Consider the following 17,106-nt stretch of genomic DNA (forward strand, 5'->3'; position numbering starts at 1 on the left):
TTGTGCAGCATTCTCTTTAGCATTAGCAGCGTTCTTTTCCCCAATGGCAGATCATTGTAGGCTCTTCTGTCTCATTATTTGGCCTGGTCGCCTTTTTGAAGCAGCTCTCTGAACACCTTCTTTATTTTTTTTCTCATTTTCAGTAGCTTGTCAGCTTCCATTTTACTTTTGTACTTACAGTAAGTACATTTTAGTGTGTACTTTTTTTTTTTTTTTTACTTAAGTACAGGAGTTTAATCAGTTTTTCTGGTCTTTTTTTTTTTTTTTTGACAAGAATGTGTACTTCTTTGTAAGTACAGAGTGTGAGTACTTTTGCCACCTCCGGTCAAATGTTGATCTTTCTTGGTATGTGCGGGGTGGACTGACAAGAGAGCCACCCGGGCTCCAACTCTTTTTTTCATTCTTTGCACAAAAAGCGCTCTCCTTCTTTTCTGTTCCCCCTCATTTGTCCGACGTCCCCCTTTCTGCCTGGCTCCTCTGCTGCCAAGTTGCTCCTCCCTGCTTTGACTCAGCTCTCAGTAGATTCCTGCTGAGTGAGATAAAGACGAGAGAGAAATAGTGCGAGAGAGAGGCAGTGAGAGGGAGGTGATGGGATGCAAGTGTCACATGAAGGCGGCGTGGCCCGACTGGGCCTGAAGTCAAACTAGAAGGGTGAAGGGAAACTTTAGGAAACTAGGACAACGTTAGAAACTTCCATTTTGGGAGGAAGATGATATCAGCACAGTCGTCATCACGGTCTTTAACTGAGTGAACGAGCAGCTTTGTGTACTGGTATGTGTGTGCAGGCTATAAATTTCAGGCTTAATAGAGTCAGAGAAAAACAAAATGTTTATATGGGAAACTACCAACGGTTTGAAGAAGAACAAAAATACAAAGAAGCAGTAGCTCTTGACTAAAACGTGTCTGAACATATTTCCAAAACAGGAAATGTCCTGAAAATGAAGTGGAATTTCCCCAAAATGGGAGATCAATACAATTTGCAATTCAATCAAAAATTTTCTGCCGAAAATATGCCTCAAAAAGTCCACAGTGGCACTTATTGCAGTGTAGGAGAGTGTCCGGGTGCTCAGTACAATATGAGTAATACACATTATGAGTCACATTGCAGTTACATACAGTATGCAAACGGATTATTTTGAGGAGAGAAATAAATTGCTATATTGTATCTATACATGTTTGCATGTTCTCCCCGTGCCTGCGTGGGTTTTCTCCGGGCACTCCGGTTTCCTCCCACATCCCAAAAACATGCGTGGTGGGTCGATTGAAGACTCTAAATTGCCCGTAGGTGTGAATGTGAGTGCGAGTGGCCCTGCGATTGGCTGGCGACCAGTTCAGGGTGTACCCCGCCTCTCGCCCGAAGATAACTGGAATAGGCCCCGGCACGCCTGTGACCCTAGTGAGGAGAAGCGGTACAGAAAATGGATGGATGGCTGGATGGAGTGACATTGCAGTTACATAAAGTATGCAAATGATTTTTTGGGCGGGAAACAAATAAATTGAAATATTGTATCAATGTAATATATTTTGTATTTGAATAATAACATAATAATGAATTCTCCTTTTTAATTGTACTATATACATTTAATGTACTTATTACTAAACAACTAATTGTTTAATAAAATAATAATAATAATATTGTTATTAATTAGGGATGATCAATACCACTTTTTTCAGACCAATACCAGTACTGGAATTTACTCTTCAGTCCTCACCGATACGATTACCTATTTCACTACTACTTTTGATACTTCAAATATGAACTAACACAATGACAGATAATTGCAACTAAAGACCATTCTTTGTTGTTGACGCACATGATGATTTGATTTTTGATTTGGATTTGACATTTGATTTTGATGATTGATTTGATTCAACTACTGACGAGGAGTGGTTTTAATAGTATCGGCAGCCTTCAAGACCACCCAATACCTTGAAATAGGGCCTGTGTCAGCCCGATACTAATACCTGGTATCGTTACTTGCCCATCCCAAGTAATATTGTAATTGTATACTGTACAGTATATAAAATGCTTTACTAATATTTTGTCATTATTTACCAAAATAGTCACTGATGGTGTAGTGGTGCATTGACCTGACCTCGGTGCAGGCAGCGTGGGTTCAGTTCCCACTCAGTGATGGTGTGAATATGAGTGCGAATGGTTGTCTATGTGTGCCCTGCGACTGGCTGGCGACCAGTTCAGGGTGTCGTCCGCCTTTCGCCCGAAGTCAGCCGGGATAGGCTCCAGCGCCCCGCGACCCTGAACAGGATAAGCGGTATTGAGCATGGATGGATGGATTATTTAAACAATATCAATCAACCAATAATTTAATGAGATATAGTGGTGCCTTGAGATATGAGTTTAATGGCAGTAATATGTCTTTTTTTTAATATGTTTGTGAGCATTGTTATATTGTCTGTCTTCACGTGTTGATCCACCATTTCCTTTAATTGCACTGTTCATATTTTACTTTACTATTCTGCAATACTTTCCCTTACAGGTTATATGGTGATCATTGTTTTCCTCTATGACATCAATGGTATCCCTGTGTTGTGACATAATAACATTTAGAAAACAGCCAAAGAAAAAGCACACAGGAGTTAGTCCTTTAGATACTTACTGAACTGAAACCTCATGAGATTTGCTGACGTCACGCATCTGATGATGGTTTGAACCCCAAGTTTAGTTTGACTAAGCTGTATTTCTCAGTCATTTGTTCATTAGGCCAAATCAGCAATATAGATTGTCAACATAATTTAAGCTTCTTGACAGTGTGGAGGCTCGGTAAAGTGACAGATATGCACTAAACTGTCCTCTGGAAGCGCTGCGCATGCAGGTTTTCTTTTACGTGAACCTTTTTTTTTGTTTCGCTTTCTCGGGCCTCATACCCCATGCACCCTCCCCTCCCATCACTTCCTGTCCCACCGCTGCCTCTCGCTTTCTCTTTCTCTGCTGGAGTGGGTTTAGATGGAGAGATAGTGGGAGGAAGTATATTTAGACGATATTCCACTGTCTGAACACTGAGCTCAGAGAGTGATGTAGGGAAAGAAGGAGCGGAGAACAGAAACAAGAGAAAACAGACATTTCGTACATATTGTCACCTAAGATTGACCTCATGGGGGATTCAGAGAGTGAGGATGAAGGGTACATGGACAAATACGGACAGACCACTTTTAGATCCCCCCCCTCTCTCTTTTCTGCCACTGTCTGCAGTCTAATCTCTCAAAGATAACTATGACAGCGGGTGGAAAGACACAAAGAGAGCCAGGGTGGGAACTCATCCTCTCCCTCTCTCTGTCTGTCCCCACATTTACTGTATATCAGTCCATGCAATTAGCAGGCACTGAAAACACACACAAAAAACATTGGTTTGTGTTTAGAAGTATTCACAATTTCAAGGGACTGCACCAACATCTATTTTCTACTGATGCACTTTCGGTAAGATACCAAAAATGTCCATTAGTTTCAACATGATCCACATTGAAGTTTCCAAAAGAGGCATTTTTTTATGATTATATTATAATTTCTAAAATGTTTTAAAATGTATTTATTTTATGAATATTTTTGTGTATTTAATAATTTCACAAACAAAAAAATAATGGCTTTAATAATATATTTAGAATAATGTGAGGATTCTTGAATAATTGAAAATAATGTTATAATTTGTAATCATTTTTAAACAATGTTATAATTGTTCAATATTTTAAAATAATTATATATTTGGTAGTCATTTTAAATAATTTGACAATTGCTAAATTTAGAATTCATGTACTGTAATATTTTTGGAATATATTTTTCAACTGTTTATGTATGTGTCTGTATGTATTTATATTTAAAAAACAAAAAATACTAGTAATCACTTTGCTAAACATTAAAAAAAAGTTAAACATTTTTGTTTTTAGTCATTAAAATGCATGCTAATGAAAAAACAATAAAAAATACTTTTATTTTGGGGGGAATAAAACAAAATGGACAGACATGCATTTTCCATGTCTTTCAAAGAAAATGTTTGTATATTCTTTTCATTTTGGCTTTTGTGATGGTTAAAAAAAATTAAGAATCATACTATTGAACAATACCCATACATCATCACTGTCACATGAAAAACATGTAACTCCCCCCCCCCCCAAAAATATATATTTTTAATTTTCGTCGGAAAAAAACATCTTCAGGTTAGGAGAAAAATTTCAAAGACAAAAACAAAACACCATTTGTAGATGCTGTTTTTTTGTTTTTTTTTTTTGCTATTTCCTTGACACCTGACACTAAAGCAATATTTACCCTTGTTTTTATAGCAGTTGTGCGTTCAATTTCCTGACAAACCATAAACACTGTAATTATCCAGTCAGGCTCTTTACTTTGCTTCTATGCAACTTCCTGACTGCTTCCAACCACTTACTGGAAGGCTCAAACATGCATTAATGTTCTTCGTGTATTTGGCATGCCAGTCAACCAGAAATTGTGATGCCTAACTTGACTACTTTTTGTCTGCTACTGGATTCATCTGCATTTTGGAACCTTTCTGGTGCTTTAATGATGAAATGTTACACATTTGTTTTGTTCACACATATGACACCTGAGCAGGTGTGTGTGTTTTTACTCCTGACTTGAATGGCCAAGGAGAAGTTGGGAATTTGGTATTTGAACCTCTTGACCCGGAGGCCCTATGTTAACGATATGTCATTCAACTGACAGTGGACCCACTGTGGGATAAAGTGGCATGCATATTATAGAACCATGTTATATAATGGCTCCAAAATATCTAAAGTCAAAATATTTGGAAAAGAAACCATTGCTTTTTTTGTGCGTTACTATATAGAGCGTATAAATGTCTGTATGCGTGGAGTTCTAGTAATTTAGCTGAGAAATATGATAGACCATTGAAAATGTCAATTTCAGGAGCAAAAAAACTTTTTCTTTTCCACCCCCTTGCATTTGGAACTTAATCTGTGACCCTTTTCTGCCACTATGAGCTCATGTCTATAGCACTATCTCTCAAACACACACACAGACGCATACATTGCTGGAGGACTTTAACCCCTATAACACCTCCAGTCTATTACGTCAGAGAGAATGTCAATCCCTGAAGCCACCAGCTGCCTGTATTAGTCATTTCTGAAATGCTTTGTTTCTTTTAATGGAATAGTGTGTCTTTATTTGGAAATGCATTCTTTCCGAGAATAAGAGCAGGTCATTTTTTTTTAGCGCTAGAAAGGGAATGGAACGTATGACGCTGTTATTGCCAAAGGCAGGGCTCCTCAATTAGAAGTTAAAGACATCTCCAGCGACACATCTTTACAGAAGTGGCGAAAGTCATAGCTGCAAAGGGGGAAACTCCCTATTTTCTTCCAAATTCAGCTCATGTAGGTGTAATGGCCAGGTGTCCCAATACGTTTTCTCCATATAGAGTATGCAGATGTACAAATTTCACACGTGTGTGGTGAGAATGCCATCAATACATTCCACAGATATTTTGCTTCAATTCAATGGCCGTTGTGCTGCTCCTTCTGGTGTGCGCACCTGTGCTTCCTGGGTGCAGTATCATATAGACAGACATGAATCAGGAGTATTTCACTCCTGATTCAGTAAACTGCTGTAATATTCGTCATTTTTCACAAAAATGTGAATATATGCCTGTTAGTATTGCTATATTGTCTCCTTTTGTGTTGCTCTGTTATTTGTGGTCGAATATCCGTGTTAAAACACCATGACACCATTGCTATTTGTTAGCCCGTCTATGGCATTTTGCATTGTTTATCGTTAAGCTAAACAGTCTTTATTAGGTCAAAGCTATGTGGTGGTTTTAAAAACACTGTGTAATTCTAATTTTTATGTTTAGTTTGAGACTAAACTTCAACTTGGAGTGGCAATAAACAGCTTTAAGCCTCTTCTGAATCTGCCAAACTGTTGCTTGCTGTGAAGGGAGTTGAGTTGAGCGCTCGAATCTCAAATTTATGCTGGCTATTAAAAAAAAAAAAAAAAAAAAAAAAAAAAAAAGAGCCGAACTACAACTCGCATTGCATCTCAATAAAATTTGTAAGTTGAGCCACTTGTATCTTGAGTCTCCACTGTACTTAGAACATCACCGTGTGGATATCTTTTTCAAGGTCATAGGGCTCAAACTTTCAACAATTTTTAAAGTAGCTCGGTAAAAGAAAACGGTACTGATTTAACAAGAGGTATCACAGTAAAAAATGTTCATAATTGCTTTTATTAATAATTGAAACAATAAATATGCCACAAACTACTGCATGAGCCCAAAACTCTTAAATAGTATTTCAAACTCTTCTTGCAACATTACTTTTAAATGTAAATGGTTTAAAAGTATGGAGAAAAAATAAATAAAAAAATACTGTATGTACCAGAATTGCGAGGACGCTGGAGGACGAGGATGTCGTCGTTTTGCAACCCGTAAAAATAGAAATTGTCAGCTGTAAAGAGATCTGTTGTTGGAGCTTGAGCTATTCAATTGTCACTCAGCATAGACACATGCAACAAAGACTGGACCGGACATTAAAAGAAGTTGGAACACTCGAGAGGTATCCCTTCAACATACTTCCTTGACATCAATTACTACTTTCCTATTATCCAGGGGTTTGGCAGCATCTTGTGCCCTCTTAGCATTACAAAAAGAGCCCAAAAATACGTGGAGGTTCCCAGCATAGCTGAGGATAGGTTCCACAGAAAACAATGCAAATAGGTGATTTTTTAAACAGTGACCCTCGAAAAGGCTCACTGTTCACTGTTATGTCAGCCATTAATGCTCCATTGCAGTCGGTCCAGAAATCGGTATACAGCAGCAGGGAAGACATTAGTCAACCTTTAAATCCGTTTACAGACCACTACGACTGCCCTGTGTGATATCTGAGTTCTGTGTTCGATTTCAACTCTAACAGACGCACTGTAGTTTTTCTGTTTTCCTTTGTTTTCCATCTCCTCGCTCCTCTCATTCCATGTATATCTCTCTATGAAGCATGGGCCTTCTGGATCCTCTCAAAAATTTCACCTCTTGCTTTTAATTTAACCTCTCATTCTCGTGGGTCTGTGTTCACTGGTGAGCAGAGGCTTAAATTGTATATAGAAACATATTATTTCATTTGATTCATTTTCTTCAGGAGGTATTCGACATTGTGGATTGTGACAATTCAGACCTGCGCTCCCCAATGACTCAAACAAACTCTTTTTCTGTAAAATATTTACATTTATTTTATTGTTATTTAACATATTTTCTTTTTCTTAAATTGTATTTTACTAAACTATGCTTTATGAGCAAAATTATTGGGACATTTACCACTTAATAAATTAAAACAGGAGTTGAATTCATACCTTTAGTTCATCATGAATCTTAACTCTTCATCCAGCCAAGATATTTTCGACAATTTTATGCATTCAGCAAGTTTTGGCAAGACCACTTTCTAAACCAATCAAGCGCCATAAAGGTGGGCTTGAGTGAATTTGTTGCCGAAAGCAAAGACATCCCTTGACCTCAACCCCATCAAACGCCTTAGAAACAATAGATTTTTGAATATTATTCTTTCATTTTCACTTTGTGTGTGTGTGTGTGTGTGTGTGTGTGTAATGATGGCGAAGAAATATACATTATTTTTTGTAATAAATAGATAATAATGTTTGACCAATTTATTGAAATTGGACAATTTCCACAGCACATCTGCTGATCTCTCACAGCAGTTGGGGCTCTTGCTTTCGACAAAATGTTACTTGGCCCCAGCAAAAAATTGAAAATTTGATCCAATTCAATTTGACTTCAGCTATATTTGGTCATCTTGTGTCGAACGTTGTTAAAAGAAAAAAAGCAAAAAAAAGCAGAGCTCTCGCTTTGACACATGTGATCTCACAGTAACCTGATAAATACAATCACAGCCATTAATGCTTTTTACTTGTGTTTCAGTCGGTCCAGAGAAACAGTGTGAGTTGACGTGTCGGCCGGCAGGCTATCGCTTCTACGTTCGCCAGGCCGAGCGGGTGCGAGATGGCACGCCTTGCTTCAATGTCACCTCCAACGATGTCTGCGTCGGAGGACAATGTCTGGTGAGTGGATTGAAATTCACTGTCTGTGAAGTCTATCGGTTCTGGCGTCTGGAGATAGCTTTAAGGCTCTTTTGACAAAATAAGTACAATTCTTAAGGATTAACATTTTTATTTTAAACTGTATTTTTATGTATCGCTATTTTTTTGTACATTATTGTTTTATTATGATTCAAATACAGTATTATTTGTCCAGAAAAATGATAGCTGACTACCGTTGCTTGTGTGTCAGGAAAAAACTTTGGTGCTGCTATAGTAATTGACAAGCACTCACACTGAGTTAATGTCAAGACCAATCAGTGTTGCCGCTATAATGACTGACATAACCACACAATAAGTGACACTGAGACTAATTAGCCATGCTGCTGTAATGACTGACATGCACACACTCCGTAACAATGGACCTCATGACCAAAAAGTGGTGTTTCTATCATGATTGACATGTAATAAACACACACTAATTAACACGGGTACCAAGCAGTGGTGCTGCTGTAAAGTACCTGTAAAATGAAAATGAATATATACTCTTAAGTTGACACACCACAGAGAAGAGTGTTGTTCAATAACCCTGCCAAATTTGAATTATTCCAAAAATTGCCAAGTATATAAAATGAGGCTTCAAAATCGTGAAAAAAGCTGAATGCGCTGAAATCACACCTGGCTTAGCTGTCAACTGTCAATCAAATATCACTGCTATGACCTTGAAAAATGAATGCTATTTCATCTAGTATCTTTCTTATGCCTACACATAACTACTTCTTTGAGACGCGAAAACATATCAGCTGGCATATACCCCACCGAGTCGTCGTCGGGCTTTTTTATGCCGTGACAACGACACGCTTTAAACCTTTAAACCTTTGTCCACAAGCTAGTTGTCAGGTCAGACTTAAAAAATTTGGTTTACCTCGCTCTTCCCCCTTCTCTTCGTGATGTGCACACACTCACAACTGACAACGAGGCACTCTAAAGTGGCTGGCTATCAATTCGTACACACACAATTGAGTACTACATAGAATCGTTCTCAGTCTTTGCACGTTTTCAGCAATTGTCTTCAAACATGTATAATTGTCTTTAGGAACAAATCTTTGAATTTACTTTAGGGTCTTTAATGATTGTCTTGTATACTAACAAATGACTACATTAAAATGAATGTAAGATAAAAAAAAACAAAAAAACAATAACTTGCCAATGATATTGAGAAATGAAAGCCACAATGAAAAGTAAGTCCCAAAGTGGATATGTCCTTGGAAAAGAGGACATTCGGTCACCCACCTTTCGCCCCCATTCAACCTTTCGGTTTCTGGCAGCACTCTTGGATGTGAAATGTTTACAAGCTTGGAATGTCCATTAGTCTTCATCCCTAGCATCCCTTTTGTTCCCATATACTCCCCTTGTTTTTGACACTCCAACTCCTCGTGTATAAACCATCCTCTCCTGGCTATCAGACAGAAGGCTGCGACGGCATCCTGGGCTCCGGCTCTGTGCTTGATAAATGCGGCATTTGCGGTGGGCGGGACTCCTCCTGTCAGAAGGTGACGGGCAGCTTCCAAAATGTCACCGTTCCCCTTGGCTACCACAAGATCTTGGACATCCCGGCCAGGGCGACCTTCATTAACATCACAGAGAGACGGGCCAGTCCTAACTACCTGGGTGAGCGGCTCAAAAAAATACTTTACAGTCAACCCCTGTTTATCGTCTGGGATATGTTTCAGACCGACTTGCAATAAGTGAGAAACCAGAAAATAGAGAGACCGTATAATTAAAAAAACATTTGTTTTACCCCTCCCACATGCTTTAAACACATTTAAACTTATGAAAACATTTTAAACACATTCTTCGTGTATTTGAACATTTTAAAAAATGCAAGCAAAAAATGTATAGAAAACACTGAACGTATTGTAGTTTCTGTGTTAGATATATGTCTTTAACAGGTGGGGAGCGCTCGGTAGGCGTGTGTGTCGTCGGTGTGTGAGTGTCCGAGCGTGAGCTATGGCTGACAACAGCTTTGTGCATCGACGACTGTGGCGCTACTTTCCCACATGCAAGGGCATTACTGTCAGTATGTACAGTGGTACCTTGACTTACAAATGCCCCAATTTAACCATTTATGGAAGGGGACAATAACAATACAATACAAATACAAAATTACTGACTCCACCTCCTGCTGTTACTCACTCAGCCACACCCCATAAAGGGACACATCCAACACACAAATACTATAGTTTCACAGTAATTACTTTACAAAACCTACTAACAACAAATGTGGTCTTTTGGGGGGGCAGGCACAGATTAATGGCATTTCAATTCATTCCATTGGGGAATTTTTTTTTGCTATATGAGAAAATTGAGTTATGAGCTTGGTCACAAAATGAATTAAACTCATAAGTCAAGGTAACACTGTACGGTGAACCTACGCTATTTGTGGGGGGGGGGGGGGGAGCCTGAGCAACGGCGCTTATAGTAAAAATCCACAAGTAATTGGCGCCCACCCCTAATAGGCTTTGTTGCATATGTATGCCACAAGATGTCTAAATTAAACTTCTCAACTCACTTCAACATACACAAGCAATCCTGTTATTGCTTTGGCCTGAGCACAAAAACAGAGAATAGGAGGCTTTTTCAGTCAAAACCTCTCAGTAAACCGCAGTAATATTAGTCATTCTTCACAGAGGATAAAGAATATATATGCATGTGAGTGTTGTTATATTATCTGTCTACATATGTTGTTCCACCGTTTGTGTTGAAATAGCTGTTGCATGAACAGTTATAACACTGCGACACTGATGCCATTCATTAGCCCTTCTATGGTATTTTGCATCGTTTGTTAGCATAGAGCTAAACAGAGTGCTCTGTGTTTTATGTTCAGTTTGACAACAGCTTGAAGCCTATTTTTTTTTAAGAATTGTTCACTATTTGTAAAACTGCTGCTTGTTGTGAAGTGAGTTGAGTTGAGTTCACTGCCAGAAAACATAAAATCGGACGAACGACGGCTCGTATCTTGAAAGGGTTGTAAATCGGGTCACTTGTATCTCAAGGCATCACTGTTTTGTGTAGCGGGGGCACAAATGATGAACTGTAATATAGCTGTTTAAAGTGTGAGTTGGGCCCTCGAGGGGGTGTTTGCTAGATTTAGCTGGAGATTGTAAATGTGGCTTGACAGAGTGGGAGAAGATAAAGCTCACATTGTTTGAGGGCCAAGCGAAGTGAGCGTGTGTATTTGTCTTGACAGCCCGTGTTTGGTAATGAGGGGGGCTCCGCTCAAGTGTATTTTGACTAATGGGCTTTACTGGATCTGACACACCTCTCCACCCTGCAGCCATGAGGAGCGGAACGGGGGCTTCAGTGGTGAACGGGCGCTGGGCCGTAGACCCTCCGGGGGAATACCAGGCGGGCGGTACTACCTTCACGTACGCCCGACCTAAAGCACAGGCGGAGGGAGAGGAAGACAGAGGAGAGTCCCTCAGGGCCCCTGGACCCACCAGAACACAGCTGCAGCTTTATGTGAGTATGTTCTAAACGAAAAAGAGTCACCAACACAAACAACACAAACTATTTGACATTGTAAAAAACATGCATGGCCACAGGCTAAGCTACCCCTCCTGTGTGTCAAGATCTTTGCGACAGACAACATTGTGTTTGCATTTGAGTGGGATTAGAGATGATATCTTTAAACTGAGTTATGCAGACCAGCTAATAACAAAGCTAACCTCAGGCTAAGATTTTATTAAAGAGATGGGACTCATCAGCAGATTTCCTTCTAGTGACTTCAGGGCAGGAGCTAGTAAAAATAGAAAACACTCACACAAGCTAGAGGACACACACATCCTCTTAAATGGCTTGGATTGCTTAACTTAATAGCTTAACAAAGTGTTAGAGCCACACTGGGGCAAAAAAACACCAATTACTCCTATTGTAGTTCTTACTATTACTAAGAGAATAAATTTGTACTAGGTCAAAATGATAAGAGATCATTGTGATCATGCTCTTTTTATGTTTTTAGAAATAAGTCCTCATATTATGATAATTCTTAAATTATGTATTTTTTAAAGTTTTTTCCATTTTCAATTTAAAAAATATATAAGTCATAATCTAAGAACCAAAGTAATATTGCAACAAAATCTTTGCCAAAACTCATCAAATTGTGTGAAAAAAGTCATAAGTGTATTTAAAATAAATGAGAGTATTCTGACATTTTTTAGAGAAAGATTTAAGGCTTTTGTTTTAAAGAAAAAGTTTTCTAAGATATTACATATTTTAAAAACCCTTAACCTCTTTTATTGAATCGCATAAAAGTTGTAATTTTATAAGGAAAAAAAATAGTTTTTTCAAAATAAAGTTATCTTACAGTTATAAAGTTATACTCTTTTCAGAAAAAAAAGTCATATTTGAGAAAAGTTCATTTTTTAAAAAAGAGGTTTAAAAATAGTCTTTTTTTTGGCACATCAATGTTATAATCTAAAGATATATATTATAAAGTTGCAATCTTACAGTCATATTTTTCAGGAAACAAATTAGGAAAAAGTAATTGGGAAAGAAAAAGGTCTAAAAAACAAAGTCCAATATTTACGAGAATAAAAAGAAAAAGTCATTTTTAAAGAATTAGGCCCTTTTAAAAAGGGGGGAAAAAAGGCATATTTTTGGAATAATTCTCGTAATCATAAATACATTTATAAAAATATCTATAGCTTAAAACGAGGACTGTCAAGCATTTTCTCAAGTTACATTTCAGTATAAGTTTGACACACAATGAAAATCTTTTGTCACATCAAGATCATCAGTATGCAGTGGAGGTTTCTGGAATGTGCAACATGTGTGGCCGCACAGGGTGGCATTTCTGGAAGCGGGTGGCAACATACACCAACATTTTTTTATTGGCGTCTTGACATGTAAATTACTGGGTAGTGGTGGTGGGGTGGTTTAGCACAGGGCACCATTCAAGCTAGGACCGCCACTGTCCGTATGAACACTTTAATAGAATTGTAAAATACATAAATAAATAAATAAAACATTTGTGTGTTCCTGAGAAACAACCGCACATAGTGAAATCCCCTCTTTTGTTCGCTTTGTTCAATCATCAACCAACGTCTAACAAATATTTAATGATGTGAAATAATATACCCCCGAAAGTGGCCTTTTGTATGAGAGGCTGTGTGCAAAAACTCTTAAAGTGAATAAAACTTCATTTGGTTGCACTGTGGGTCGCTGCTGTGATTTTATGAGTGAAAACATTTCCAGATGGATGAAAATTAAACATCACTGTGTGGGCGGTGCCACTTGGAAAAGACACAAACTCTCCACAATCCAAATGAAAATCAGTACCTTCTTCTTAGGATTCATCCAAAGTGGAGCATGACTGCCTGCATGTAGCACCAACACCAATCTTTTCCACATACATGCACAGAGACATGTCAGTGACAGCTTTTAATATCAAAAACAGCATATAAATGCCCCCCTAAAGTTACGTTTAGATGACCTTGGCCATTATGTCTTGTTGAACAGTAACAGTATGCACACGTGAATGCACGTGTTGCATGCATGCACACAATCTGTAGCAGTGAGATATTTTTATCTTTTCAAGGTGGATGGAACCATTTACAAGTGTGTTTTAGCACTTTTGCAGCACAGTGCTGTAAATGCAATCCATTATTTTTAGAACAACAAATCATAATATTATGAGAACAGTGAGTTTGGGGATCTTTTTTTAGAAAATGGTCATATATTTTGTGGCGAGACATTAAGTCAAATAGTTGTATAAAAATGTATAATATAACAATAAAGTCAATTTTGTTTAGGATAAAAGTTACATTTTGGGGGAGTGCTATATTTTTATAGCAAGACAAAAAGTTAAATTGTTGTAGAAAGAAAGTAACGTTTTTTGAAATTAAGGTAAAATTTATTTCTTTTTTTAACGGAAAAGTCAGTTTTTAAATTAAAAAAAAAGTCATTTGTTTTAGAAAAGTAAGAATCTTATAAGAATAACGTATTTTTTAAAATTTATTTTATTTAGAAAGTCTTGAAAAGTCAAGAAGATTTTCACATTTCAAGTATTTTTTTAAAGAGAGAAAGTCATAAACTTACACGAATAAAGTATTATTGTATTATTTAGGAAAATATGTCATTTTATGATATCAATTTTTTAAGGAATAAAAGGTGATTAAAATTTGTCCGACACATCCATTCTGGGAAGCTGGGTAACCTCTGAATTGTTCTTATACAAGTTGAAAAATAAATTAACTACAGTACTGATTAAGACTAGTAAAACAACAATAGAACACTCAAAAGTCTTGAGTTTTTTTCTTAAAGTGATTTGTGTCACAGATGCAACTCAATCAGCTCACTTTCTAACATCCTTAATTATCATACAAGTGTAAAAAGAAGAAACAAAAACAACAACAAAACAGTCTGCCTTTAATTTAGATTTTTGAAGCAGGGGGGAAAAAGTGAAGGGACTTTGAACTCTGAAGTTGTATAACGTCATTACATTTCTTGTAGTATTTCCTCATAGAAGTACTTGGTAGTTAAATGCTCTCTTGGCAGCGGGGGAAAGAGAAGACAAAAGATAGCCATTAGAGTCAAAAGAAACTAATGTTCAAGGTCATAAAAGTAAAACATCCAAATAAAATGTGATTTAAACCTCTGCAATGTCTAGCATGTGTCCCCACTTGTACTGTACCTGTTGTACTGTAACAGCGGCTTCAATTCTATTGCCCTGCTTCGTGTTTGCGCAGATCATTTTCCATCAGCAAAACCCAGGCATCGATTATGAGTTTTACATCCCGGTGGAGAAGAAGGAGGGAGAGACGCCCAGGGAGAGGCAGCCAGCAAGGGCACCACTTCGTAGTGAGTAGGCCCAGAAAGTTGATGTAACTGTGATTAACTGGAACATTTGTGGCAGTTATCTTTGAGAAGTTACAGTATATAACGTGAATAAGGTTTTTTATTTTTTTATTTTTCGACAAAAAAGTTGGAATAATACAATAGTAAAAAAAAGCTTTGAAAAAAAAAGTCTTGATATTATGAGGAAGAAATAATATAACAATACTCAGGCATTTTCTTTATCCTCGGTGAAGAGTGACTAATACTACTGCGGCCTACTGAGGAGTTTTGACTGGCCATCTATATCTGTATGTCTAATATACTCCCACCAGGTGGTCAAGGTATGCCCACCAGAAGAAGTGGCACCATTAAGTTTGTAGCAAAAAATGTGCATAATCATGTAACAAATTAAGCTTGTATCTCAAGACAACATTGTAATGCAAGGAAGAGTTGTAACAAAACTTCATGGTACAATTGCAGAAGACACAAAATGAATTGAAATGACTCACGCAACTCTTGTATTGGCCAGATCCTTGGGGGATGATTGATGTGTTAATGGAATGGGGTGGGTGTTGTTATGGGTCAAGTAAGAGGGGGTTATCATGTGTGTGTGTGCATGTGTATGTATGTGTGCGTGACCAACATGGAAGGGCAGTGTCATGAGACTGTGACTTCATCATGATGTGATCAACACTCCGTTCTTCCCGTTCCATATCCCAGCATTCCTGCATTGTCTCATTCTTCCAGATGCTTCTTAATGTCCTTCCTATTTGTTCTCCTCCCCCCAGGTCCTCTCACTGTGTCAATAGAAGAGCCTCCTCCTGCCGCCCCTCCTCTTTCCATGCCTTCTTTTCCCCCCTCCTCTTCTGTATTTGCTCCCCCGTTGTCTTATCACTGGAACGCCGAGAGGTCCCGACCCCGGGCCTCGGCGCCCAATCGTAACGCTCGGATCCCGCCTCGTACCGACTTGCCGCTGGACACTCAGCCGCCGTTCGTGTGGAGGAGAGGCGCGCTGTCGCAGTGTTCGGTTTCCTGTGGCAAAGGTCAGATGCTTGCATTCAAACCTAATGGTGACATACAGCACCATGTAAAAGTATTGGATCACCACAAGCAGTCTAGTAGGACACATACAGTTGAGAGCAGATGTAGTAGAAGAAGGATGGTAATATGTTTTTTGGGAGGGGGAATCTGGACAAAGATACAAATTCAGTAATTGGCGGAATCTTTTAGTGGCACATGGTCATTATAGCATTGCTTAAAAAGTAGAAGTATTTCAACAGAAATTAAATTCAGTAGAAGTTAACATCACCTTGTAGAATATCAATTGGAAAAAGTCCCTTTATTTGCCTCAAAAGAAAAAGGAAGTGTGGCATGCTCCACAACTCTGCTGATTGGTCAAGTTATGCAATGTCATGTGCACGTGACCAAATATGATTACTTGCCTGATAATGCCTTGATCACACTACAAGACAAATTTGGTCCCTCATGATGGTTCTGCATCTGACTACTGCCATCCATCCATCCATCCATCCATCCATTTTCTGAGCCGCTTCTCCTCACTAGGGTCGCGGGCGTCCTGGAGCCTATCCCAGCTACCATCGGGCAGGAGGCGGGGTACACCCTGAACTGGTTGCCAGCCAATCGCAGGGCACATATAAACAAACAACCATTCACAACCATTCGCTACCAGATACAACAGTTACCATGGCGCTCGTTTTGATTGGGGCAATGTTTATGATGGGAAAAAAAAGAACAAAAAGAAGAAAACACGTGTTGTGTCATCCCTGGGTGCCCCGGAGAGGACGGTTTGGGTTGTCCATTCTTCAAGGAGAAGTTCATGTACTTTTAATAATGCTAACAAGCAGGCAACATAATGTTATGTAGCTAGCAAGCTAGCTAGCTAGTGCTAGCACTAACGTTTGTTTGTAAACATTATGCCGGCATTCTGTCGATTAATGTTTTACAGTTTTGGTAAACATTGGTTTGTGCACGCGAATAAATGTTGACAATGGCGACCAACAGAGGCAAGGCGCTGTTGCAAGACGTAATCCTATTGGTCGGTGTCAAGGTGCTATGTCGAAAGGTTCTCATTGATACTGTATATCACACTACACGGAAGACAAAACACTAAGGTATTAAGGATTAACCAGCCATTGTTAGCAAAATTACCTTGAAATTTGCAGCGGTACGATGAGATATGAAACTTGAATAGGCTATTGAGTCATAGTGACAAGAAGCGTGAGAGC

At 38.5% G+C, this 17,106-nt stretch overlaps 1 protein-coding gene across 4 annotated transcripts in view; it reads left to right on the top strand.

Annotated features, from left to right (window-relative positions):
• adamtsl4 (ADAMTS-like 4) overlaps positions 1–17,106 on the top strand; it is a 67,833-nt gene that overhangs the window by 36,112 nt on the left and 14,615 nt on the right. For all 4 annotated transcript variants that reach the window (XM_061776451.1, XM_061776452.1, XM_061776453.1 and 1 more), the window contains exons 6-10: positions 7,908–8,047; positions 9,490–9,694; positions 11,361–11,545; positions 14,773–14,884; positions 15,649–15,903. In XM_061776451.1, the coding sequence (XP_061632435.1) occupies positions 7,908–8,047; positions 9,490–9,694; positions 11,361–11,545; positions 14,773–14,884; positions 15,649–15,903 (897 nt within the window). The remainder of the gene's footprint in view (positions 1–7,907; positions 8,048–9,489; positions 9,695–11,360; positions 11,546–14,772; positions 14,885–15,648; positions 15,904–17,106) is intronic.

This window comes from Phyllopteryx taeniolatus, chromosome 6 (assembly GCF_024500385.1).
Source record: "Phyllopteryx taeniolatus isolate TA_2022b chromosome 6, UOR_Ptae_1.2, whole genome shotgun sequence".
Taxonomy (NCBI): Eukaryota; Metazoa; Chordata; class Actinopteri; order Syngnathiformes; family Syngnathidae; genus Phyllopteryx; species Phyllopteryx taeniolatus.